The sequence below is a fragment of the Miniopterus natalensis genome, chromosome 9 (assembly GCF_054644295.1).
Source record: "Miniopterus natalensis isolate mMinNat1 chromosome 9, mMinNat1.hap1, whole genome shotgun sequence".
NCBI classification, from domain to species: Eukaryota; Metazoa; Chordata; class Mammalia; order Chiroptera; family Miniopteridae; genus Miniopterus; species Miniopterus natalensis.
Window position 1 is genome coordinate 9,372,800 of NC_142089.1, and position 26,204 is coordinate 9,399,003.

Sequence of the window (26,204 nt, forward strand, 5' to 3'; positions counted from 1 at the left end):
TCACCTTTTACCCTTTTAATGTGGATATTAGAATATTTAAAATTACACATGTGGCTCATTATACTTTATTAAAAAGTGTTTTTTTTTGAGAAGGGGAGAGAGAGAAACATTGACCGGCTGCCTCCTACCTGCCCCTCACTGGGGACTGAGCCCACAGCCCAGGCATGTGCCCTCACCAGGAAGTGAACCCCCTACCTTTTGGTGCTCGAGATGACGCCCAACCAACTGAGCCACACCAGCCAGGGCTCATCTTATATTTCTAATCAGACTTTGCTGTTCTAGAGCCATAATACATTCAGGACTCTGAACCCCCCCTTGTACAGGTGGGGAGACTGAGGCCCAGAGGGGACTTGTTCCAGGTCACACAGCTAGAAAGTGTCGGGAAATGTGAACTAGGTCTCAGGGACAGGCTGGGGAGACAAACAGGTGAGAAGGCATCGTTTCTGAGAGTTCAAACAACGGCGAGGTGGGTTAGGAGCTTGAAAGGCTCCTGCCAGGGCTGTTGGAGGATCCTGACCTTGGCCTAAAGCCCTCAACAGTGACGGGGGCCAGAGAATTAATGATGCCGCAGCCACTGAAGAGTGTGCTCATTTAAAAAGAAAAAAAAAAAGCCGAGCTCAACTGGACAATAATGAAGGCCGCAGTCCTTACGTGCTGAACGAAGGGCAGAGCGGAATTCTGAAACTGACCCGCTCCTCACCTGAGGCCCTCAGGGACCGGCAGAGCGCCCTGTGAAGGAAGAACAAAGCCCCTGTCTTGGGCTGAAGCTGGCTGGGTGACCTTGGGCCAGTCGGTAGCCTCTCTGGGTGCCAGCTTCGTCTGTGGCTCAGTGTCTGAGTGCAGGCTTTGGAACCACCGGGCTGCCACTTATCAGGGATCCTGGGCCAGTTAACCTCTCTGGGGCCACACTTCCTCCTCTGAAGGATGGTGGGGGTGGGGCTGGGGGCAGACGTGACGTGCTCAGCCCCTGCTGGGCACGTGGGAAGTACCATGGGCTCTGCAAACATTTGCTGCTGGGCTCTGGGGCTCCAACTGCAAACCAGACAGGCCGGGTCCCCGCCCTACAGCGCTGATGGCGCAGGTGAGGAGACGGACCAGTGAGTAATTTATTTAGACCATGAGTGCAGGAAAAAATTGAGAGCAAAAGGATGGAGAGTGGCAAGGACAGGGAAGGCTCTCCGAGAAGGTGACGTCTGAACTGTTACGAATGTTGGTAGAATCCGAGAATCTTGGTGTGGGAGGGTCTACAGAGGCCACCGATCTCAGCCCTCCACCTCCCTGTCCCGCACTGGCGAGCCTTCCCGCACAGCTGTGGCTGACAGCCGACTCCAGGCTTCCGTCCCAGGTCTGTCTCCTACAGCTGCGTGACCCCCGTAAGTGCCTTTACTTCTCCGAGACCCCATTTCTTCACTTGTATAGTGGTGATGATAATGCACGAGGCTGCTCTGGCCCCACTGTGAGGGCCAGCCGGGCAGTCGGTCCCCAACAGATGCCGACTCTGACCCGGCCCTGTGCTGGCGAGGCCGACACAGACAGCTGCTGTGTCACCAAATCCCAGGATGGGGAATTTAGCAGAAGCACTTCCTGAAAAAGGTGGCATCTGAGTCGAAGTTCAAGATGTCTTCAAGCATAAGCAGTTGTTGCCGGGGAAAACGGGAAGGACAGGCCTTGGGGACAGCACCATCAGAGGCTCAGGCAGCAGGCAGCGCTCTTCCTTCCTGGCCCAGAGGTAAGAGGTAAGGCCAGGCAGAGTGTGGGAGCTCCCAGCAGCTTGCTAACCCGGAGAGTGAGGTATGAGGCCGGGGGCCGTGAGTGATGAGGCCGAGGAGAAGGCAGAGGTCAGATCTTGGAGGGCCCTGCCTGGCCAACTAAGCCGCCAGGACTTCACCTCGGTGCCGTGGGGGTTGCAGCCAGGGCATGATGCAGTTGGATCCGCATCCTCAGCAGAGCCCTCTGACAGTTGGAAGGTCTGTGAAGACAGCTCTAGAGCCCCTTGGGCCTTCCTTTTCTAGCTTGGGGCCTCCAGGGCCTCCAGCTGCCCCCGAGCCCATCTCCTCAACACGTGTTCTGCTTGTCAATGGCACCCACAAGAGCGAGAGATTGTGGCAACTCCCTGGAGCGAGAGACCTTTGGGCTGGGCCCTGGAGGATGGGGAGAAGCCGGGGGGGGGGGGGGGAGAGCACATGCAGAGGGCACGTGCAGAGGGCACGTGTAGAGGGCACGTGCAGAGGGCATGTGCAGAGGGCAGGGGGAGGATGGGACGGGCCAAGGCTGACAGGGAAGTTTGGCCCCTGGGTAGGTGCGCTTGGCTGGGGTCCACAGGATCTCATTGGGAATCTTTTGGCCTTGTCACCTCCCCATCGCCCCTGGCAGCCTGGATCCGAGCCCTAGGAAGCCTTGAGAAAAAGCTTCTGATCAGAAAATACGGGGCAGCCCATGGTAACCAGGGGACCCTCTCTCCTCAGGCTTCCTGAGTGGTGGGTTGAGGAAGCCCCCACAAACCTGGGGTTCTGGTCTTGATCACCCAGCCAGGCCTAACCTGGGAGACTCTGGTCACAGAAGCAGCAGCCTCAGGCCCTGACTCTCCCTGTTAGTTCTGAGGTGACAGCCTCAACAGGTCAGGAGGGGAACCCTTACACAGACTACCTCCTTCTAGTGCCTTGTGGCACCAGAGCCCAGACTCGAAGCACAGCCTCCTCCTGCAACAGCTGGCCTTCCTGGGGTCAGGCCCAGGGAAGCTAATACTAACCCGACTGAGTCCCTTTTCTGCCTGCGTCACGTGGGCACCTTCGTGGGTATTAGTCTATAATCCAGAGGCAGGTGAATACTGCTATCCTCTGCGTGTCATAGGTAAGGAAAGTAGGGCTCAGAGGGGCTAAATGGCTTGCCCAGAGCCAGAGCACTGGGCAGTCGCAGTTGACATTAGTCCGAGCAACTCTATAGCCCCGACTCTCAGCCTTCAGGCTATCCTGGCCTGAGTTGTGCTTTTCCTTGTGAAGTGGCCGTAATGCTGGGGCCAGTTGCTCTGACTGCGATTCAGCTACTGACTCCTCATGTGACTGAGTGGTGCTGCCTCCTGGAACCTCAGCTTCTTTATTTGCAAAATAACAATTCACACTCCTCTAGCCTCAGAACATTGCTGCCAGAGTCAAGCAAGTAAACGATTAAAAGTGCTCTGAAATATGGGGACCACAGGGCTGGCACGGAGCGGAGGGAAGAGCATGCATCTGCTGATGGAAAGCTGGGCCGCTATCAACCTCTCATGAGCGGAGGACCTTTAAGTCCACAGAGGAGGCCGCGTCTGAAGTCCTTCACTCTGAAAGAGGTAACAGCGAAGGTAATACTCTAAACTTTCATGTTACCGTGGGGATCAATAATGTAGATGACAGTGATCTGGAAATAGCAGAGTGGTACTCAAGAGTAAGGCTTGTGGGACTGTGGTTACCAGAACCTAAACGGGGAGGTGAGGGAGGCCAATGTGGGCCGAGTACTTGTCACCACCTCTCCTTTCTGTGCTCCCCTTGCTGAGAGCCCTGCTCCACTGGTGGTGGGGGAGGGCTCTCTGCTCCAACAGACCCGGTCAGGACAGAAACCAGATACCAAATGGATACCTGGTACCTGGTATTCTGCTGATGCTGGGACAAGACACCGACTCCACTAGGGCCACATGGCCCCGCCGTGGGGTTCAGTCACATCTAGGAAGTCCGCCTGCGTTTGTGACCATAGGACCTTCTTGGCAGCTCTGTGGCGCAGCAGGGGGCGGCATGGGGAGCAGGGTCCCTGCCAGGCATCCACAGACCCCGCTCTACTCCTGGTTTTGCTGCTCACTGAGTCATACAGCAGGTGTTCCCTGCGTACCAGCCATGTGCCGACACGAGGAAGTGGGCACAGAGAGGGGGAAGACCAGGCCGCCCTCCCGGGACTCTGTCCAGCCTGTGCTCTTTCTTCTTCCTCTCGCCTCCCCGCAGGAGCCCATCTTACCGGAGCTTCAGAGGTGCCCAGAGGGGTCTCTGCATTGGCGCGGGGACCACCCTGGAGCTTTGGGTCCCCGATAACGTGACTGGGAACATTTTTATTGAGCACTTGCTACATGCCATTATCTATACCAGAGTCTTTTAATCTCCACAATTACCCCAAGAGTTTTTTTTACAGAAAAATTGGTAAAGAAAGTTAATATACCTAGAGTCACACATCTAACGAGACAGAGCAGGCATCTGAACTCAGATCCGAGTGGCTCTAGAGTGGCTCTGAATCACTGCACTAAGTTATCTTGTTTTCCGATCCGATACTTCCCAAGAGAATGGGTGCTGCTCCAGAAAACATTTTTCCTTTAGGGGCCTGGGAATAGGGGAGAGACTTTAAGTCAGATCAGCCACGATGCTTCTCGGAGCTGCCTGGGTGGGGAACCACCCTCGCACACTTGCGCCAGGCGCTGCGTGGGGCTCAGCTGACCCCACGCTGTCCTGCTCCACTCAAAGGAAGGGCCCCAGTGGAGCTGCCAAGTGTGGGCTGAGGACTGGTGAAACTGAGGGGCAGGCCTAAGCCACGGTCTAGTCCAAAGCAAAGGCAAAGGACATGACCTGTTGCTACTGGACGCCACACTTCCAGCTGATAAAAGCAGTTTTAGGCCTGGCTGCAGTCTCAGTCAGGATGGGAAGAAAAAGGAGAGAGCAGGTGGGGAGACTTGGTAGGTGCTAGGACAACAGTCCAGGTCTGACAGACCCGGCTGCTTAAGGACTGGGAAGGATGGCTAAGTTTTAAGCAAGCAGTGCTTGAATACAGCATGGTGTTTAAGAGCAAGTTCTAGAGCCAGAGGGACTGGGTTCAGGTCCCAGCTGTGTTGCTCACTGGTTATTAATTCAGGTGACTTCTCTGGTGGTGGTTTCCTTATCTGTAGCATGGGAAGAGTAACAGCATGGCATCATGGTGCTGGTGACATGAGAATTACACGACACTCTTCGTCCAGTGTCCAGCATGTGGTGGGTGCTTAACAATAGTAACTATTAATTATGAGAACATTTCTAAAAAAAAATTAATCCCCACCCTCATGCACGGGCATGGGTGTGTTTCGTACTTATTTCTCATATATAACCCTCACGTGGCCACGGGTTAGCAGTCCCCTGGGAGCAGGACCCACGCACCATTTAGCCGGATACGGCCCCAACCTCCACAGCATCTGGCGTGGGACCGAGCACCTGATAGGCCCTCAGAGCCTCCAGAACTTCAGGTCTAAGACACCGATGTGCCAGGCTCCCTGCACGCATGCATGTACGAGTTAACAAGAATAATGCACAGTTCTTGCCCTTGAAGGGGTCACAGTTTGGCGAGGGAGGACCTGGAGTCATCCTGTGATAATCTAATAACCCTGTTCTCTCAAACCCAGTGGCTCCAACCTGCCCTCTCTCACCCCAGTCACACCCGCACAGCTACCCTTTCCTCATTTGCTTCAATTTCCTGGGCTCACAAGCAGCTCTAGCCCTGGCCTCCCTGGAAATGCTGGCGTTGGGCTGGACTCTGCATGGAGCACAGAGGTTTCAACCCTAAATGGAATGAAAAGCTGTTCAGTCCTGTGCCAGCCCCATGGGCTCCTTTTCCCACCTCCTGCCCATTCTTATCAGACCCTCCTGATGGCAGGTCTATGAAATCTCCCCTGGAGGGGACTGTGGGTCCCTGGACTGACCTTGTCCTGATGTGTTTGATCAGCTGTTTCTGGCTTGTGCTGGGGGAACCAGAGCAGAAAGGGCCGGCAGGAGTGGTGTTTGACCAGAGCAGCCGGGAGCTCCGGCCAGCTAGCTGCTCTTAGTCTCCTGCTAATGTCTCCTTAGAAAACAAAGAAAGGAGGAAGCTTGGACAGACCAGCCCACAGGTCACTTGGGAACAGCCTTGCTGGAAGGGGTGAGATGGAGAAGCTGGGTTCTCCCTAAGTGGCCAGTGAGGGCAGCACTGCTAGGTCCCAGCGGAGCAACAGCAGCTACTAAGTACCCTGCACGCGCACAGACTGGTGCAAGTATCGGGGGAGACACAAGTGTCTTTGTGGACACGAGACCTGTGATCTGGCAGCAGTGGGTGACAGGGCAGAAGACAAAACATGCACAGAAAGAAAAGGAGCTTGCTTTCTATGCCTGTGTCCTAGACCCTCTCTTCTCAGCAAAACCTTGAGTCCCAGGTTATTTCCCGTGAAGGGTGAGGGCTCTTGGCATAGGGCAAGTTACTTTCTTACACCAAACACACCCCTGAGCCCAAGGAGGGTGAGATAAACAATGAATGCGAAAGCTCAGGAGGCCAGGTGGGAAGGCCAGAGATCAGTCCATACTCAGTGCTCCATTTCCCTTGCTCTTGCTGTGTGTCCCCACCTGACACTTAGCCTGTGCCTTTACTTGGACGTGACCTCTCAGCTGCGGTGCCACAGAGCTCTGAGCCCCTGCTCCAACCCTCTCCATCCGTCTGGTCTGGGGCACTGGCTCTGGTTGCTATGGTGTAGCCCAGAGTAAGTCTTGCCTCAATCTTGGGCACCCTGCAGCTCAGCTCATTCCAGGCCCTCGACCTCAGGACGCGCCAGCCTTCCTCCTTTCCACCCTCTGCCCTCTTCCCCATGGCTCTTGTACATGGACAAACATCCTTAACAGAGCATCTGTACTCTGTTAGGCATTTGATAAATGTTAACTTCCCTCCTCACAATCACTGTTAGGAGTCACTTGCCCAAGGTCATCGTCTAGTCTGAGGTGGGCTGGGAAGCTCTGAGTTCAGGCCTGAGGTGGCTGGGTCACCAGGGACTCACTCGGCCCATTCCTACCTCTGCTCCATCACTCCTGTGCTTCCTTCTGCACAGTCACCTTCACGGCTGGAGCCAGCTGCACGCTGCAATTACCCCCAGCTGTCTGGATGCTCTCAGGATTACTGCTCCAAAGATGACAGTTCCAGCCTCTCTCCAAAGACATGGCTTAGGCAGAGGGGCATTCCTTCACAAGGCCCTGTGGGCTTGGGACAAGTCGACTGGGCGGGCTACTCCAGGGCAGTCCTGGGAGAAATTAGAAGAGTCCTCCACCCCCCCGCTTCCCCAGCCTCAGCTGACCTGAGCTGAGAGGCTGCAGGATGACCCCTCCCCTGGCCTCACACACTGGATCTTACTGCAGAAATCACGACAGCCTCTCTGTGCCTCTCTCTGCCTCTTGTTTCCTTGTTGACTGCCAGCAACGTGACATTTCCAGTTTCCACCACAAAAGGTTTCTGCTTATTTCACAGTTATCTGCTCAGCATTTTATGCTTTGGGGGCAGTGGAGATTCTAGAGATAAATGAGAAGTGGTGGGTGTTATAAGGATCCCTAAGGATTCGGAGAGACTGGAAGAAGAGACGTAAACGTGAAGGAATGAACATTTTCCTCAGTGCTAGAAATTGCAGGGAATGGCTGGCCTGTATGTGAAGGACTTGATTATTAACGACTAAAATTTCCAACACTAAATTCATTAAGCCCAGGCTTTCAATCCCTAATACAATTCTGTAGGATAAATATAGTTAATTTCCCCCATTTATAGATGGGAGTCAGAGGAGGGGGCTCAGAAAGGGTAAGTATCTCATCCAAGGTCACACAGTCAGAAAGTGGCACAGCTGGGACGTGCCCAGGTCTGATACTGCTCCGCAGGGGCTCCCTGGGAAAGAGGGTTTAGGAAACAAGACTCCAGAGGACAGGAGGCCATTGCTCTCACTAACATGGCCTGAGGGTGCACAGAACCCCTAGGACACCAAGCCTGTTTGACAGCTGCCCAGAGAAAACATCATCACCGTCTATCTGAATCTCACACAGCATCATGGCTTTCGAAGCAAATATTTATGTAGAATAGAGCAAGGTGAGCACGAGCAATAGTTTGTAATCCAGTTATTCAGCATCACGTGCTGGTTAGTGGTCCTGACTACGGGTGGTGGTGGTGGGGGGAGGCTGGCCCTGGTGAGGGAGGCGACAGATAATTCCATGAGTTGGAAGTGATCTAAATTAAGTTAGCCCAGGGGATACAGTTTTCTCAACAATGTAATCCCCAAAGCAGACAGCTTCTCTTCGCTACAGGCCAGTCATAGGTGTAGCCGGTTTCTGAGTTCTGACTGCGCTTCTGAGCTTTTGGCCCAAGTCTTACCAGCCCAGGGTTTTCCATGGCAACAAAACAATTATCAACTTGCCTCCACACTCCCTTTAACCCCAAGTCTTCCTTTCACTCCCATTTTCTCCCTACCTCCCAAGTGTCCCTGGATGCACTGGGCCACGGTAGAGCAGGGCTGGGCTGGGCTGCTGGACCCTTCCTTTGGGAGGACTGATTAAAACACGCCAGCACTTTGTCCATCATGGTCAGCTTCCCAGCCCCAGTGTAATAGAAACATTGTAGAAGCCATTCAACATAAGGTGAACAGTTTTCTCCATCCTTAGTTAATTCACGGGTCTCAGGCACATGAGATTTGAAGGCACATCCCGCCCTACTCGTTAATATGCCATCAGGCTGTGGTGACCACATTTCCTGGGTGAGAGAGACCCTCAGGGCTCACCTCATCTCCTCCATCCTAGGAGTATTTCTGATTAGACCAGGCGCAGAGAACAGGGACCCTGTCTCTCCATTCACCGTCTCGGGCTTGACTTCGTTTCATCCCTCGGTCCCTCTCTGGACTCTTCCCTGGGGTATGAGGCTGAAGTGTGTTCCATGGTCAGCAGGAGGGGGGCGTCAACACTTCCTCAGAGAGGACTGGAGTCACCAGGGGGAACCCAGGATCCACACTGTAGACCACGGGAGGCCCCTGCCTCAACGTTTCCAAACACAGAGCTTCCGAGACAGAAGAGCTTTACAAAATCAATGAGGGAACGCCTTTGTCTCTGCCCCTGTGCTACACCCCTGGCCCCAGGCTCTGCTCATGTATGTGGACATCTCCCTGTAGCAATCCTTGCTCCCGAATCATCTATGTGCTTCTCACTTACCTGGGATGGGTAAGTCCTGCTCTGCAGTGAGCTTTATCCTTCCCACCAAATTAGACTCCAGCTCAGAATCTGCCTGCCTGTCCCTCCTGACCAGCTGCTTCATGAGCTCTGCGAGCCCGCAGAGCAGCACCCATGGCAACAAGGCAGAGAGAACACCACTGCCGTAAGGAAGTCACTGATGTGGACCGAGACCACGGTAACAACGTCCTCAGTGGCAGCAATTCACCGCAGAAATGGGAGAAAAGAATAAAACAGCCAAATAGAGCTAGAAAAAGTTTTTGTACAATAAAATTCACACCTGGGCATCTCTAGGGAGTGACTGTCAAATCAGCGCCAAGGCCGTGTCTCGCAAAGGTCTCCCTGGAGCTAAGACTAGATTCAGGACGGCCTTTGTCATCCCTGACCAGAATGAGCAGGCCTGTGCCTCCTGACGAGTGAGCCATGGCAGGAGCCTAACGGCAGCAGTCACACATCTGTGTTTGCTCCCAGCACGATGACCTGCTAGTCCGGTGACTGAAGAAAACGCATATCCTATCACAACCCATGTCCATGAGAAACTGAGAAGGGTTTCTCAGTACTGGAAATGATTTGACACTTAGGTTTAATACGAACAGCTTTCTTTATTCAGAAGACTATTTAAAAAGAAAAATCACTTTCTCCTACAGGCCCTCAGCGATTCATTTTTATTTGTGTTTTGGCTGGAAGATGTTTTGATGACATGCAGTTCCCAGCCGTGGCCCGTGGCTCGGGAGGAGCTGCATTCCCATCCACTGGGCTTGGCCTCACAGCACTATAAACATGGCCACTCCACTCTCTTTCAGTGAGTTTTATCTGGTGTCAACGGGAGATTCAGTGCCATTTTGCCACTTGCAGATCGAGAGCTCTCCAGGTCTGATAGCTCACAGGACTGAAAACCTTAAGGAGACAGAGATAGGCTTGGCAGAGCAGCAAGGGCTTCCCATGGAGGCAAGTCTTAAAGGTTTGAGCACCATCTTCTGGTCAGTTTTTGGCTTTTGAGGCCCACTTGCCTCTGAAGAGCTCATTTACTTCAGAATGAAGATCCCTGGGCTGACAAGCTCAAGTGATTTGCATATCACAGTGAGGACACACTAGAGGCCAGGGCCTTGTGGGTGAGCCGGCCCAGTCTGGAGACTGGAGCTTGCTGCCTGCACAAAGTCAATGGCCAGCTGTGAATGGCTAGCCTGAGAACACACTGGTCAGTGCTAAGGATCCACTTCTGCCTTTCCAGCAGTGTGTGGTGGCAATAGAAGTCCCTCCCGTGACCAAATCGACCTTTATCCCTGCTTGCACATGTGAAATGTGCTTGGAAAGGGGTGGGCTAGTCTTCTGCCACCTAGAGCTGAGGGCCAGTGATGAAGCTGGGCACTACCCTCTGCAGGTGGGTGTGCGGGGATTGTGCAAGCCCTGATGTGGCAGGGAGCCCGCCTATGTGTAAACACTGCACTAGCAGGACCTTCTGGCACAGAGGAAAGGAAGATAAATGCTAGTCATTCCCTCCAAACGGCGGGAACCTACATCCATCTAATTGCACTTCATAATGGACTCCACAAACCATTAATTATCAGATTACATGTTAGGAACTGAAAATAAAGGAGCTTGGTGAAATTCAGACTCCAAGGGATCACTGACCTGCAGTAGCGGTGGCAGCCTGGAAGAGCTCAGACAGCAGGCCATGCTCCCAGTGTGGAAGCCGGTGGCAGGAGGCAGAACCAGGGGTGGTCACGGTCACCACTCCACCTGGCGCTGGACACTTAGCTATAATACATGCTCCGGAGGGAGGACAAAGCCTCCAGGTCGGGCAGAAGTATAGGCGTTGATTAGGGAAGGGGACGAGGCCAGCAGGGGAAGGCTGCAGGGTCCAGCCTTCAGGTACAGAACAGCATGAGGATCCAGAGGGGCAGAGACCGGCTTTGCAGCCAGATGCCTCACACTGAGCATGCCCAGCAGAAACACTTCAAAGGCTTCGTTTTAAGAAGGGCTGATTGTACTGACGAGGTGGGTCCCCCGTGTGAATGAGGCCCATGTTAACCCGCTGCTACCTGTCCTGTGACCACCAACAGCTGGGAGGATGAGAGAAGTGAGGAAGGAGCCAAGTGTGCTCGAGACTGGGGGTCCCTGGATGGTCTATGGGTAATTTTCTCTCATTTTCAAGTGGCCAGAAGGCACTGACAACATCTGCAGCCCCACTGTGTGGGCTATGGTCCCACGCCTGCCATTCTACAGAGGGCTGCCCGCTCACTGCTCTCTGGTTACCCTGATCACCAGCTCCTGCCCATGGCTCTTTCAGACTCTATTTCAGAAGCTATACTCCACTTAGGGAGGGACAGTGTTGCGGAGGCCATAGTAGGCTTGTTGGGAAGTGGGCCGGCCGGCCTGCTATGGAGGGCTGTGGGTCAGTGTTCACTCAGGCATTGTTGGTTCTATGAGAACGACGACTCTTCTTCAGTCTGTTTTCCAAGTGAGACCATTTTGGTTGGTGCTAGGCTAAGATGCTCACCACTCAGGACAGTCAGGGACCAAGGGCAAAGGGCCTTCTATCTGCTTCGAATGCCTTCACCAGATAAGCAACCACTCACTTGGCCTCACCACAGATCAGGGTCACGGTACCATCCAGCAGATCCTCTACGGTCACCGCCACGAGCTCAGAGCTGGTCTGAGATGCCTGCGAGTCTGGCAACGTCACAAACACCTGGGAACCAGCAAGCTGGGTCTCCTCCAAAGTGATCACCTGCTCTGTTGAGGCTGCTGGCTCTGAGGCTTGAATCACCTGAAAGGGAAAGACCATGAGGCTGCTCTGGGCAGTGTCCACAGTTAGCTCCCCAGAATTTACATGGTTTTCATCTCATGATGTAATGATGATATTTATGTTTTCACCTGAGGAGAGCAATCACATGTGCCTAATGGGAAGAGGCAAATCTTACACACCACTGATGCAAAAGAGAAGGCAGGCAAACAATTTAAATAACCGTGTGCTAAATTGCTATAATTTAGCTCAGTATGCCATCTCAGGGGGCCCGGGCTCTATGATTACACACCAGTGAACGCTGGCTCGGTTTCTCACACTGGGTTTTCCTATCTCGAGGATTACACTGCAGAGGTAAGTACCATGTAAAAGGAATGCTACTGAAGGTGGTTAGTTTCAGGCTAGAACCATGGAAACTGGAAAGATTTACCAGAAGCCTTGACTTGCCAAAAGTAGTGTTTCTGGACTTCGATCAGGCTAAGAGCCTTTCTCGGTGGCTACACGGCTACAGAGCTAATGGCTACAGAGGAAGAGCAGGTGGACGAAATGTGACTTCTGTCACTCACTCATTTGGCGCACCAGGCTGTTAAGACAGGCACCTCCTTCTCTCCTCCACTGGCCACATACCCCTTCCAAATCTACATCCATTAAAGATGACCTTCCCATCTTGGGGGGTACTAGTCTGTGTCTAAATACAACCAGTTCCTGCTGGAACCCCCAAGTTCATGCTTCTGAACTATGGAGCTCAGAACAGCTTGACACCCCCTAATATTTTCAAACCAGATTGCCCGCAGCTGGCACAGGGACCCTGGCTCTTGAGAACTAGCCAGGAGCGGGAGGCAGGGTATAAGACAAGAGTGGGCAGAAGTGGGGCAGCCAAGCTCAGCCACATCACTGTGCTGTTGGGAGTGAAGATACCAACTGTAATGTTCAATCAAAAATCATACAGGAAGCCTGGCCAGTGTTGCTCAGTGGTTGGAGCATCGGCCCACATGCTGAAGGGTTGCAGGGTTGATGCCCGGCCCCAGTCAGGGTGTGGGGACAGCCAATCGATGTAGCTCTCTCACATCGATGCATCCCTCCCTCCCTCTCTCCCTCCCTCCCTCTCTAAAAATCTATGGGGGGGAATCCTGGGGTGAGGACCAACAAAACAAAACAAAAATCACCTAGGAGAGTAGTTTTCGAACTGTTTTTTCTTTTAGCAATGGAACTATTTTTCCCCAAAGGACATCTTACCAAGAATCCTAATGGATGAAAATGCTAAAAGCAGAGCCACTCTGGTTAATAAGGACAGAGAATCACCCAGAGGCCTGCTCACCTGCTCGCCCTCCGTGCCCCAGAGGCTGGAACCAGTTTATAAACGATGCTCCAGAAGGCTGGGTGGCCTGCAATCAGCCTGCAGCTCCTGTCCTGTCCACCCTCACATTACTGCCAGTACACAGAAGGGAGCTGCTTTTCCTTCCTGCCCACCCTTTCTGGAGAAGATGGAAAGACCAGTGAGCCCAGCCGGGAGTGGCTCAGCAGTTGAGCATCGACCTAGGATCCAGGCAATCGGGGTTCGATTCCCGGTCGGGGCACATGCCCCGTTGCGGGATTGATCAATGACTCTCTCGCCATTGATGTTTCTATCTCTCTCTCTCTCTTTCTCTCCTTCTCTCTCTCTGAAATCAATAAAGACATATTTTAAAAAAAAGGAAGACCAGTGAAAGAGGGGCTGGAGCAAGCTTAGCCTTGACACACATTAGGAGAAGCAGCTTTCCACCCCAGTAAAGGCGAGAGGCCCAACACGCCACATGTTCTGTGCCCAGCCCGGAGGAGCTATCAGAGTGTTCCTACTGAAGTGCTCCCAGCAAAGAGCTCGTCCACCCTTCTCTGAGGTTTCCCACAACTCTTGCCACACCCCACAGTGTTTCACCGGAGGCAGGAAGTGCCAAGGTGGTTCTGCTTTTGGAAATTCTTGTTCTAGGCTCCTATTACTTAGGGGTCATCTTGCATGTGGCCACCAGGACACTAGAATTTTCTGTTCTGTTTGGTGAGAGACCCAGGGAGACTCTTACAGGTCATCTTGGTGATGAATGTATTGCTTATAAGACCCTCTGGGAGCCCCAAGAGAGAAGGCTGGGTGCTGTGAGAGACCCCTAGAGAAGCCTTAGGAACCCCATGTCAACACCTTCATGTCAGGTGGCCCCACAGTCACCTGCACCACCTGCGAGGCTGCTGCTTGGGTTTCAGTGCCCACCACCTTTGGGTGTTCGGATTCCAGGTGACCCTCCAGCTGGGCCTGGGATGTGAAGAGCTCACCACAGAGCTCGCAGGGGAAGGTGCTCTCCGACTGTTTGAAGTGCTCTGTGGTGACGTGGTGCTGCAGGGCTCCGGGGAAGCGGAAAGTGGCCGCACAGTACAAGCATCGGAATGGCTGTGACCCTGGAGGGGGAGACAGGGAGATGAGCTGTGGGTGAAATGGCTGAGAGAGACAAGGGCAGGGCAGGAGAGAGGACGCAGCAGCGAGGAGCACAGCTCAAAGGCAGACCTGGGTTCTGCAGGACCCGAAGCTTCTCTGAACCACAGACTCAGTAGCACTAGGTTCAGGCTAAATCCACCTCTGCTGAAGCCCGGTACTCATTCAGCTGTAGAGGGTGGTGCTGACGACACTGCATTTCATCAAATCTAGGAAGCATGTTTCAGCATCTCTGAAATGGACTCAATGGCATTTAATGACTGCTACGGAGAGGGGGCAGTTGGGCATCACTGTCAACGCCTGTGCATGTAGAACATTGGAACCTGCTGAAATCCTGCACCAAGACCTGCAGGATGTGTGTCAGGGCTTGGAAGAAAATCCGTAAGACACAAGTGGTTAAAGCCTGTCTTTAACTGAGGCGAGAAGTGAATGTTCAGAATGCCTGGGTATCCCCAAAGCGGGAATCAAAAGTACATTGGTTTCACATGGTGCACAACAGACCAAGCCAGAGGCCTCACTACGGGCTCCATCCCCAGGGCTGAGGGCAGAGTTTAAGACCACGTGCAATAACATGCACACAAACAATCTGAACTGAAAGCTACTCTGAGAAGCTGGGTTCTTACCTTAATTTATTTCTTCTGTTTTCCTTTTTTGCACGCACACAAGAGTATATAAAAATCTATGTCAAATTAAGTCCAAAACAGCACTTAGCATAACCTGTAAGTTCTAAGTGAGAAGGAAGCATAGTTTAATTGGCAGTTGCTTTTCTTTCTTAATGGTTCATTAAAAAGGGCGCCTCTTATGACTGGCATTTTAGATTTGATGAGACATAGCAGTAACAATAATAACCACAGGTAATGCTTACGGGACTCTCACTGGTGTCAGCCGCTATGTGTTTTCTATTAACATATTCAATTGTTACAGCTCCCTGATGAGGTAGGAACTACACCTGTCCTCGTTTTATAGCTGAAGAAACTGAGGCACAGTTAGCTAAGTTACTTAGCCTGGGCTGCACAGCTGTGAACAGTGGAGAGGAGAGTCACTGCCAGGCAGTGCCGCTCAATCGCATCCCCAGGGGCACTGACCTGAATGTTGGCACTTGATGTGAACTTGAAGCAGAGCCTGTGTGGGGAAGAGCTCCTTACACTGGTCACATTCATGGAACTTCATATCTGCAAAGCACACGAAGGAAGAACAGAAGGATGGCTCCTAAGGCTGGACAGTAACAAGACTGGGCAGGGAGTAATGGTTAACACTTAGCAAGTGTCTACCAAGTGCCAGGAACTGTATACCTATGATGTTAGTGATCTCTAGTGGCAAAGACTCAAGGTCTGGAGCCAGACTGCCTGGGTGCAAACAGGGCTGTTGTGAGGGTTAAATGGCAAAACACACATGGGGTACTTAGCATAGTGTCTCGCACATAGGAAATGTTTTATAACTGCTGGCTGTTGTAATTATCCCCAAATTTACCTGCAAGGTAGGTATTAAAAACAGCCATTCTGAAGAGAAGAAAACAGGCTCAGAAAAGAGAAGTTACTTGACAAGGTTATGTAGCTGATCAGTGCTGCGGTCAGGACTTCCACCCGGGCCCATCTGCACCAAAGCTGCCCCCTCCAATGTGCTGTGATTTAGAGTCACTCAGGGGCTGGTAGGCGCTTATACTGCCCCAGGTCTCTGAGTTTGGGAACCACTCAAGCTACTGTTACTTGGCACCAGTGAGGCATCCGTCAGGTGCACTGGGGCAAAGCTAAGGTAATTACCATAGCATCCCCCATTCTAGCACTGTAAGTTGATGTTTGGGCACAGAACCGAGGATGCATGTCACTAAGCCACTCCCATTCATCAGCCCCCACTCAGTCTCTGGCGCCCCACTCACCTGCATGTTCTGTTTTGATGTGCTTCTTGTGTTCAATGGTGTTGGAAAAGGTTTTGTCACACGAGCTGCATTGGAGTGATGAGAACTTAGAAGATCGGTGGTTCTGAGCAGCAAACACGTCAGGGTGGTGGGTCCGATTGTGGTACCACAAGCCAGACAATTGCTGCAAGGAATGTGGCAAGTGTTCACATTAAGAACGTTCCAGCAAGCTGGAGCACTCATACAGCCCTCACATGAGAGGGAAAACCATTCTCAGGTCAGCTTATGGGTCTAGAACCCCACTCCTACCTGTCACACTGAGTGCTGACATGACAGAGCCTAGTGTTTGCAGGAACAGGCACTGGGGTACTTCCGGAGAGGCCACTATGGGGCAAGCTCAGTGAGAAACTCACTCCTCACAACAAGCCAGTGAGGGAGGAGTAGGACTCTTTTGAGTGAGGGATTAAATGACTTGCCCAAGGTCACACAATTAGTAAGTAGCAGGAGAGGATTTTAATCCTGCCATCTATTCCTCACTACTGAGCCGTGTCTCAGTGCTTCCCAGGGCGCCAGTTTCAGTGGAGACACCTGCTGGAGCAAGGCACGCATAGCCCCTACTCCACAGGCAAGCGTCCCCCTCCTTCCAGGGTTCAGAGCAGCACTGGGACACTCTCCCTACAATTCCATGGTTTCCTAGAGACCAAGCTTGGGTCTTACTCAGCTTTGTAACTCCAAGGTCACAGCACAAGGCTTGGTACAAGGTTAACTCTCAATCTTTGTTGAAATGGATTTAACTGCTGTGCTTTTCTCTCTGACTCAAACCTTACAGGTGTCAGCAAGGACCATCTTTTCTCTGTGGTCTTAAGGGTTTCTCATGGATGTGGTTTCTTTGTAGTTCCATATGGAATTTTGCTTTAATTACATACCAAATTCTAAGGTAAAAAAGCAGAGCCCTTCCCTGGGAGTTAAAAAAAAGAAATTGTGCTAAATAAGATAATTCTAGGCGGTATTACATACCCTACTGTCATTCTCATGTCCCTGACACACAGGGTCAATAGAGTCTAAAGAATGTTGAGTGCCCCAAGGCGAAGCAGTATTCATTTCAGAGGGGTGAGAACTCTGCTCCAATTAGAGCTCCCTCTGCATTGCTCCAACCAGATCACCTTAGAGAATCTGAATTACAGGCTGCACCGTCATGAGAACCAGCCAAATCTTCCTCTCTGGAGACAAGATGTGCTCCACAAGCCAGAGCAAAGGGAGAGTAAGTAGCTGAGGGACAGGAAGAGCTCCCAGGAGAAGCTGCGTCACCTGGTAGGCCTTGTTGCAGATCCCACAGCTGAAGGGCTTCCCTCCAACGTGGGTCACCATGTGCCGCTCCAGCATGGAGGGGGCGCTGAAGATCTTCCCACACGTGGGGCAGGGGTGATACTCCTTGGAGTGCACCTCATGGATGTGCTTGCGGTGATCCTGTAGAGTGGGGAAGCTCATCCTGCACTTCTTGCAGTCATAGGGATCTTCTATGTCTGGTTCCATGAACGATGTCCATGAGAGGAAGGCGCGGGGAGGAAAAACACCACAGGCAGCAGTCAGTAAGGTGTGGGTGGTTGTGCACAGCTCCAGATACAAGACTGTTTAGAGGTCATGCAAGGTCACAGACTCCAAGGACCAGAAGTCAGTACAGTGATCACCTGACTACCCCCTACCTTTATCCTGGGAGGTGGGATTCCTCCCAGGCTTCTGGATCAATCATCTCTGCAGTGTCAGACAGTCCACCTCAATTCTCCATTTTACACCTTACAAATTAAATTCCACTTGACTGCTTTCCAGGGTGCGTCTATCGCTCTTGCCCTTCCTCTGCTTGTAGTGGGCATTTCTGTTTTCCAACTCTCCCTAGAGGTTTCCAACATACTCCCAAGAGCATCACTATTTCCTTTGCTGTCAGTCACATGAATGACAGCAGGAATGCTCCCTTGCTCCTCACTTTAGGCTCAATAATAAAAACACTTTCATAGGTAATGTTTAATGACACCATGTGACGAGCACGTTCTCGGTGCCGTACATATACTAACCCACTTAATCCTTCCAGGCTCTGTGAGTAGGTTCTAGAATCAATCCTATTGTATAGATGACGAAAGTCAAGGCTTAGTGCCCAGTGGCATGGGTAGGAAGTGGCTGAAGTAGGTAATGATCCCAGCTTTCATTCCCAAGGCCACACTCCGAGCTACACACTTAAGTGGACATGCCACCTCTTCAGTGGAATCTCGAAAATAAGAACTAGCACGAGAAGAATGCATTTGCCATCCCTATGGTGGGAAACTCAGTCTTTTTCTGAAGAGAAAGTGAAATGTTTTAATAATAAAATCCCCTGCCCACAAGAAAGGTGCAGTCCACCAGCCAATCTTCTATGTGCACTGACTCAGACTAACTCAGGAATTCTGACATGAGCAGCACTCAGTATCATTAACTAGTTTCCCTGTGGACATGAGGCCTTGAAATCTGGGTTTTATGTGGTCTTTTAAGACACTCTGAAGCAGTTCTCCATAAGCAATGATGTGGTCCTATGAATCAGGTATGGAACAAAGAGAGGGACCTGGATGCTGGGCCTGCTGCCAATGATCTCTAAGGTATGGCAAAATATTTCGGGTCCTTTCCATTGTGAAAATTGATAGTGTCTCCCCCTTTTCCTGACTCCCATGTAATGCTACGGGGAACAGGAAACTAAAGCAAAATGTCATTTAAAGAAGTTGAGAGGACATCAAAATTGTGGCACTAGGTCAAAGCCACTCTCATTCATTGGAAGTCATTGCAACTGGGAATTTGGGACAGTTACGTCCCCCCTGGGGGGTACTTTATATTCTTCCTGCATCGCCCAGTGTCCAGCCACAGGGTGGGCCCACAGGTGCTTTGGCAAAGTCCTTTGCTAGCCAGCTGACGACAGACCTGAAGTGCTGTCATAAAGCTCAGGTCTGTGAGGCACCGTACTTGTGGACAACTGGAAAATGCTGGGTGGGGAGCAAGGGCAGGGGTGGGAGAAGGAAAGAAGGGTATGCAAGGTGCATGGTACAGAAAGAGAGGTTTGATGGTGACAAATGGTACCAAGAGGGTTGCTCTTGTTCCCGATAATACTTTCTGGCATTTACTGAGCATCTTTTGTGTGTCAGGTGAGGAGCTTCATGCATTACATGTGATAGCTCACTCCATTCTCACAACAATATAAGGTGCTACCGTTATTGTTTTCTTTAGTTTATAGAGAGCCCCAAGAGACTTAGAAAGGTAGAGGAAGTAAATGGCAGGGTCAAGATTCAAGTCCAGGCCTGTGTGATTTAGGGACCAAGCTCTTAGGGCGCTGCTGTGCTGTGCTGATTACACCCCTGCTGCACTGAGGGCAGACGCGGTGCGATGTGCTACCAGCGCCATGCGGTGGTTTCCTGATGCTGTGACGGGACTTGCAGGTCCTCTTCCTTCCTGCGTGTGTATTCAATAGGCATGTGTTTTTGCAGGTATCAGTTCTGGCAGAAGGGGAGAAAGATGGGGCAGACCCCACTAACTGAGTGAACACAGTGGCATCTGAAAGACACTGTTGGCAGACGGCTTTTAAGGGCACGCCACCAGGGACCCCTTACTATGGTATATGTGAACTCAAAGTGTCCGGTTGCTCGTACAGGGAAAGGTGGATATGACCATAAGATGAGAGCAGGGAAGGAGGGTGGGGGTAGAAAACAGACACTCAGTGGACTAACACAGATATTCCGGTGCCCTGCGAGCCTGTCTGTTAAGGAGGTTCTCTCCTTCAAAGAGAGTTTCTCCGTCAGCCAAAAAGGGCCAGGTGGGCTAAAAAGGAAGGCGAGGAAACAGCCTGCACAGAGAAACAGGTGCCACACAATGACATGTTAAAATGGGATTCCTCTTGAAACAGACATGACGGACTCCGGGTTTTGCAGGAGAGCAGGGGAGGGGAAGGCCTGAGCGGTGCCCAGCTCTGAAAGAGCGACAATTCCGTTATGACTGTCACGTCTTCTCAGGGCCAGGTCTGTGCTGAATGCCCGACAGCCGCAATCTCAGTACATACTGTGAAAGGTGTGCAGGTGGATAGAGAGTCCATTGGCCTGCCGAAAGCCCTTGCCACAGTCCCTGCAGACGTAAGGCTTGTCCCCAGTGTGGGTCCTCACGTGGCGGGACAGCTCGATGGACTGGGCAAACACAGCATCACAGTACTGGCACGCATACATTTTTCCTGGAAATACACATGAGTTTATTAGAGCCAGCACCGAACATTTATGGCATGCCTGAAAAGAAAACCACATTCTAAGGCATGTACCAGGAAATATAACCTGGGAGATGATAGTACATCAGGCAATATGCAATACACTGGGTGAGAGTCTGAGCCATCCTATGAGATGATGCCTCATAAACACAGCTGATTAAACAGGGTGTCAGGGTGGTCTCCCTACCCTAAGGAATGAGGACAGAGCTCTCGTCACACAAGACTGCTCATCTTTTAACCAGGCCACAAGTATGGAGGAGCTCATTCTACTCGCAGGAAACAGATATGTCCTTGTGCCCAGAAACATGCAAGTCTGGCTCCCCTGAAACATTCAGAACAGAACTGCAGCAGCACGCAAAGGTGAGAGGCAGGGATCTGGAGAAGCAGCAATGCCTTCTCCCAGTGACCTGCTGTAGTTAGTACAATTCACTTGGCTTCTCTGTTCTCACTCTGCCAAAACGTTAGCCTCCTAAGACCCATTTGGGACTTTTAACCTCCAAAGCAGTAAGATGATACGTGATACATCTGCGTTGTTTTTTGTTGTTGTTTTTATTAATAATATCTGTCACTTTTTAAAAAATATATTTTTATTGATTTTTAGGGGGAAAGGGAGAGGGATAGAGAGATAGAAACATGGATGAGAGAGAAACATCCCTCAGGTGCCTCCTGCACGCCCTCTCCTGGGGATCCAGCCCACAACCTGGGCATGTGCCCTGACTGGAAATCCAACCGGTGACCTCTTGGTTCCTGGGTTGCCACTCAACTGCTGAGCCACACCAGCGCTGATACATTGTTTACGTAAAACCAAATACATGGTCTACGTAAAACCAAAGCCCTTACCTTGGCTCATAAGACCCTGCAAGATCTGGCCTTCGGCAACCTCTCTGACCTCATCTCTCAACACCCACTCGTTTACTTTGCTTCAGCCCCTTCTAGTTTCTTTGGTCTCTTGAATAGCTCAGGCTCACTCTCACTTGGGATGCTTTTCTCCTAGAGCTTCCACTGGTTCCATCTCTCACTTCACTCATTCAGGTTTCTACTCAAATCTCAGCTCTCAGAGGCCTTTTCTGATGATACAAACAGTGCCCTCACCCCAACCCTGTCACCCTCTTGCTGGTTATCCTGCCTTGTTTTTCTTCATAGCAATGACCACTACCTGAATTTATATTACAAATTGATTTGTTTATGGTCTGGTTTACCCACTGAGATATTAGTCCCTGAGGGAAGGTGGTGTATAGTTACACTATCCTCAGTGCTTGCTATAGGGCTCAAGAAATTCACTTACTTAGTGAATGTTTACTGAGGGCTTTCTATTGCTAAGTACCGTATCTGAGTTCCACAGATACAGCAATGAAAAAGAGACTAACAGCTCCATCCTCACAAAGCTTTCATTCTAACAGGGGGAGACCAACTGTAAACAAATTAATAACATAGATAATGTATCATATGACAGGCACTATGGAGAAAACAATGTGGGGAACTGGGGTGGGGGTCACTGAGGTTGCACATAGGTGGTCAGGGAAAGGTGAGGTGTTTGAGAAGCCTTCGCAGGGTTCTGAACAGAGAAGAGCAGGATACAGTTCAGTTTCAAAAGAATCACTGGGCCTGTGTATTGAGAACACTGTCCAGGAGAGGGATGAGAGAAGGGGACCAGTTAGGAGGCTACAGCAACAATTCAGGTTAGATGCAGGCAGATTATCACTTACACACGAACGCTCCAAACTGTGCACAGAATCCCCGGAGAAGGTGCCTCCCCTCTGACTGGACCAGACATGCCTACCTCACCCTCCTGTATCTCCCGGCCACTGCTGCATATCACACCACTGAAGACCCTGTACTGTCACTGTCTCTCTACTAGACACACTCTAGGCCCCGAGCCCTGTGAGCACAGGATCCAGCTTAGTCACTCCAGCATCATCACTGCCCAAACCACAGTAGGTGCTCAACCAAGGTCTGTCCCATGCTCGACGTCCACCTTAAAGGCCAAGGAGTTCCTGGCTTTATTCAAATTCTATAACTATAAAGCCACAGCACTACGTCAGTCACCTCCCTTCAGAAACTGTCACCATTAACATTTTACATGCCTGTGCATACATGAGTTCCTAGTCCTCTGTGTGCCTAGAGATTTTACATTCTGTTTTGCTTTTAATCTACCTGAGATATATATCATGCCTAATTCCAATGGGTTTTCAGGCAGCTCACACGGTGAACGTCTCGGGAGAAAAGCAGAACTTCTCCACACCTTACCCTCTGAGTGCTTCTTCTTGGTGTGGTAGGCTAGGGCCGAGGCCTGGGTGAAGGTCATGAGGCAGTGCTTGCACATGAACGGGCGGTCCCCAGTGTGCAGGCGCAGGTGGTTCTTTAGGGTAGAATTGGCTGCGAACTTGGCCCCACACTCTTCGCAGGAGAAAGGCTTCTCGTCAAAGTGCTCAGTCAGTTTGTGGTACTGCATGCCTGGGGAGTCAGGGACCAGAGCGATACCAGGAATCAGTGTCATGAAGCTGCATCATATCCAGCATCAGGACACATCCCACAGCACTGCCCCAGGCCAGGCCCCACCAGGAAGCACAGCATGAACCACAGGATGCCAGGCCACACTCACTTTGACCTTACAAACTCACGCTGCCCATCTGCCCACCACCCAGCACTCCAAAAGTCACTTCGGTCCCATTCATGGTTTAATCAGGCATGAACTGTCCTAGGTTTATCTTTCCTATCCTCTCTCTCCTTCTCTTAAATAGGGCCCAGTCACCCAGAAAGAGTGACACAAAACTCACTTTTATGTGTCATTAGGTTTATCCAACATCTGGGGCAAGGAAAAACAATTCTGACTATGCATCCCACGGTTCTCTTGTTCATTATTAAGAGACAAGTGATGCATAGAAGCCCGAGTAAGGCGTTAAATAGCTGGTTATCATTATGAACAGTAACAGCCACAATTTACTGAGTACTGACTCTATCATAGGCACTGTACTAGGTGTTTAGCTATATTATCTTAAGTCTTCATAATGATCTGAAAAAGTAGGTGGTATCAGGGTGCCTATTGATGGGGAAATTCAAGATCAGAGAGCTGATTCCAAAGCTCACGCTCTTCTCAAAACACTGCCCTGCCTCTGTAGGAACCTGCCATTTTCTAAGCCCTCACTGCATCCACGGCCTTATTGCATACAACTAGAAGCCAGGCCTGGAACCTAAACCAGAATTATGGTGCTCAGTTACTTCGCCCTCCCGAACGTACCTGAGGCGTGGGCAAACTCTCTCCCACAGAGGTCACATGTCACTGGGTGTCTCCTCTTCTTCTTCTTGGGGGCTTCGGGCGCTCCGCCCGCTCCATGGGCCTCCAGCTGATGTGTCTCCAGCTCTTTCTTAGAGTCCTTGGTCTCGTTACACTCCTTACACTGCACCTGTTTGCTCTTGGCCACCCGGCAGCGCTTCATGTGCACTTTCAGGCGGCAGTAGAAATGGAAGCTCTTGTCGCAGGCCTTACAGACGAAGCTCTTCTTGGCAGAGTCTGGGGAGGCAGAAGCGTCTTTCTCTTGCTCTGGCAGGGAACTCGTCTCTCCTTGGTCGCTCTGTTTCCCAGGCTGGCAGTCTCCTTCCACGGGCTCTGCTGCCTCTTCATCTGCTTTGTCATTGGCTTCCAGGTGAAATTTACTACTCACCTTCCACCTGTCCTTCTCTCCGTTTTCCTGAGCAAGGACACCTGCATAGGAGAGAAACCTCATGGCTCTGGGAATTCTCTCAGGTTCTACTTCGCTTTCTAACTTTTCTTCTTAGATGCGAGTGCAGACTACTTGAGACCCTCATAAGACTGAAATAATATCATTGTCATCTTTACTTGATCAACACAAACAGTATCATTTTACATCTGTCTTTGACTCTCCTAAGTACTGAGAGCATATGAAATAAATAAATAAGGTAGCTATGGATGGACTGCTGCTGCCTCTTCTCTCCAATAAGGAAACAAGCTGGGGGCCGGACAGGACCCCGCCCACCCCGTTCCTTACCAGTGTGTGCTAACTCCTGCATGACAGGCTGCAGGCCTGGGGAAGACCTGTGGACGCTGCACAGGAGCTGACATATTTCAATAGCTGAGATGGACTTTTCCATGGCTCTACTCAGCACTGCTCTCAGGGAAGCTTCAGGGCTGGGTGTCTCAGAGGAAATGCTCAGAATCTAAGTGAAAACCACGAGACAAAGGTTTGTGGTTAATAGTAACAGATTTTCTACATCATTTTCAACTTAAAAAAAATAAAAGCTAATTTCAGGAAGGCACTGCTCCATCTATAACAAGTTTACATGGCTTGTGATGAATGCAGTGGAGAGTGCTGTTTTCCAAAGAGCAGGGAAATTAACAAATGAAAAACAGGAGGCACATGGGAAGACAAATGTGCAGATACAGAGAAGGTGCACACAAGGAAGCATTAAGCATTTTCTATGAGCAATACCCTCTTGGCAACCAGGAGTCTCCCAAGGAACTTTTCTACATCGTAATATTAAAAGCTTGGGAAACTGTAGGATTCAGTTGTTGGTGTTTCTGCCTTGAAGATCAAAATAATTTTACACAATATATAATCGTCTCAATGTCTGGACGTAATTTTGCATGATCAGTGGCTTCATATTTTTAGATACTTAGATGTACCCTTTTAAACATCATTTTCTTTCATAAAGAGACTCAGCTTTTTAAAGAAAGGGCCTTTAAAGAGGCCAAGAACATTATTTCAAAGCTGTCCTCTTTCAGAATGTGAGAGCTATCAGCAGAAAGAGTTGGGACACTGAGAAAATAAAGCAAAACCATCCACAGATGGCCAAATGGAATTTTCATTTTGGAAGATATTTTATTTCTGCTCTTTTCAAGTCTATCTAAATAAACCTGATGTCCCTGGAGGCAGGCATGAGACTAATTAGTGAGGCTAAAACTGATCAACGGTAGAAGCCCCATCTCTGCAGTACATGAAGTGCTGGAAGAGAGTCTAACAGACAAATCTTTCCTCTGAAGCCCACAGAAATGTGTGCTATCTTCCTCCCATCTGAAGAGTCAGACTAAGGTGGAGTTGTCACCTGTGTGGACAGTTAGAAGGCAGCCCTTGTAGATACCTCCCATTCCTACATGGATCAACAGGCATAGCAGGTGAACTTGTGGTTTAATTTATGTTCCCTTATAACATCCCCCCTCAAGATGCACATGATCCTGGGCTGGACATCCACAGATTCTCCCCCAGCTCCCACCTGGTTTTTCTGGGATGCTGGCCACACTGTGAGAAGCCTTACAGAAAATGAGTTGGCACTACTTGCTACCCCATATGGGCAAGAGCTTTGTTCTATGTTCATCTTGGCTCTTTCTAGAAGCGAGAATGGAGCATGTAATAAGACCATTTTACTTTCCTTCCTCTAAAAGAAGTTGCTTCTTAAAACATGTTAGAGGACAATATCAGGGCTCACTCTGAGTTGACCGAGGTTTAGACAAATGGAATAAATCTAGGTTTGAGTCTCATAAATCTGGGTTTATATTCTGGCTTCACCTCTGACAAGCTGGAGCATCTTAGATAAGTTCCTGAACCCTTGGAGCCCCAGTTCCCTCATCTGTAGAATGCGGATGACATCATCTGCCGCTCAGAGTTGGGAGGACATGAGCGCAAGTCTTATGAATGGCAGAGGCCTGGCACACAGCAGGCACACTGCAGAAGCTGGTTCCTCCCTGAGGAGTGGGAGAGGGGCACTAACTCTCCAAAACAATGTGTTTTATTCCCACCACACCTCCTTCACAGTCCCCGCCAGGTGCTCTTCGTCTGAGGTCAAGCTCTTGAGGTCAAGCCTGTGTTGGATGGCCTCTAGGATCAACGTATGATGCCGCAAGATGGTCCCCAAGGCAGCACTTTCTGGAGTGGTCACTGAAAGAAAGGGGGTTG

At 50.8% G+C, this 26,204-nt stretch overlaps 1 protein-coding gene across 1 annotated transcript in view; it reads right to left on the reverse strand.

Annotated features, from left to right (window-relative positions):
* Positions 1-8,978: 8,978 nt before the first annotated feature.
* Positions 8,979-26,204, reverse strand: part of ZBTB40 (zinc finger and BTB domain containing 40) — a 60,461-nt gene continuing 43,235 nt past the window's right edge. Inside the window, exons 9-18 of the mRNA XM_016214647.2 lie at positions 26,053-26,186; positions 24,303-24,471; positions 23,534-23,998; positions 22,543-22,749; positions 20,101-20,265; positions 17,340-17,554; positions 16,053-16,215; positions 15,262-15,348; positions 13,916-14,142; positions 8,979-11,742 (exon numbers count right to left, since the gene is read on the reverse strand). Of these exons, the coding sequence (XP_016070133.2) occupies positions 11,548-11,742; positions 13,916-14,142; positions 15,262-15,348; positions 16,053-16,215; positions 17,340-17,554; positions 20,101-20,265; positions 22,543-22,749; positions 23,534-23,998; positions 24,303-24,471; positions 26,053-26,186 (2,027 nt within the window). The 3' untranslated portion in view covers positions 8,979-11,547. The remainder of the gene's footprint in view (positions 11,743-13,915; positions 14,143-15,261; positions 15,349-16,052; positions 16,216-17,339; positions 17,555-20,100; positions 20,266-22,542; positions 22,750-23,533; positions 23,999-24,302; positions 24,472-26,052; positions 26,187-26,204) is intronic.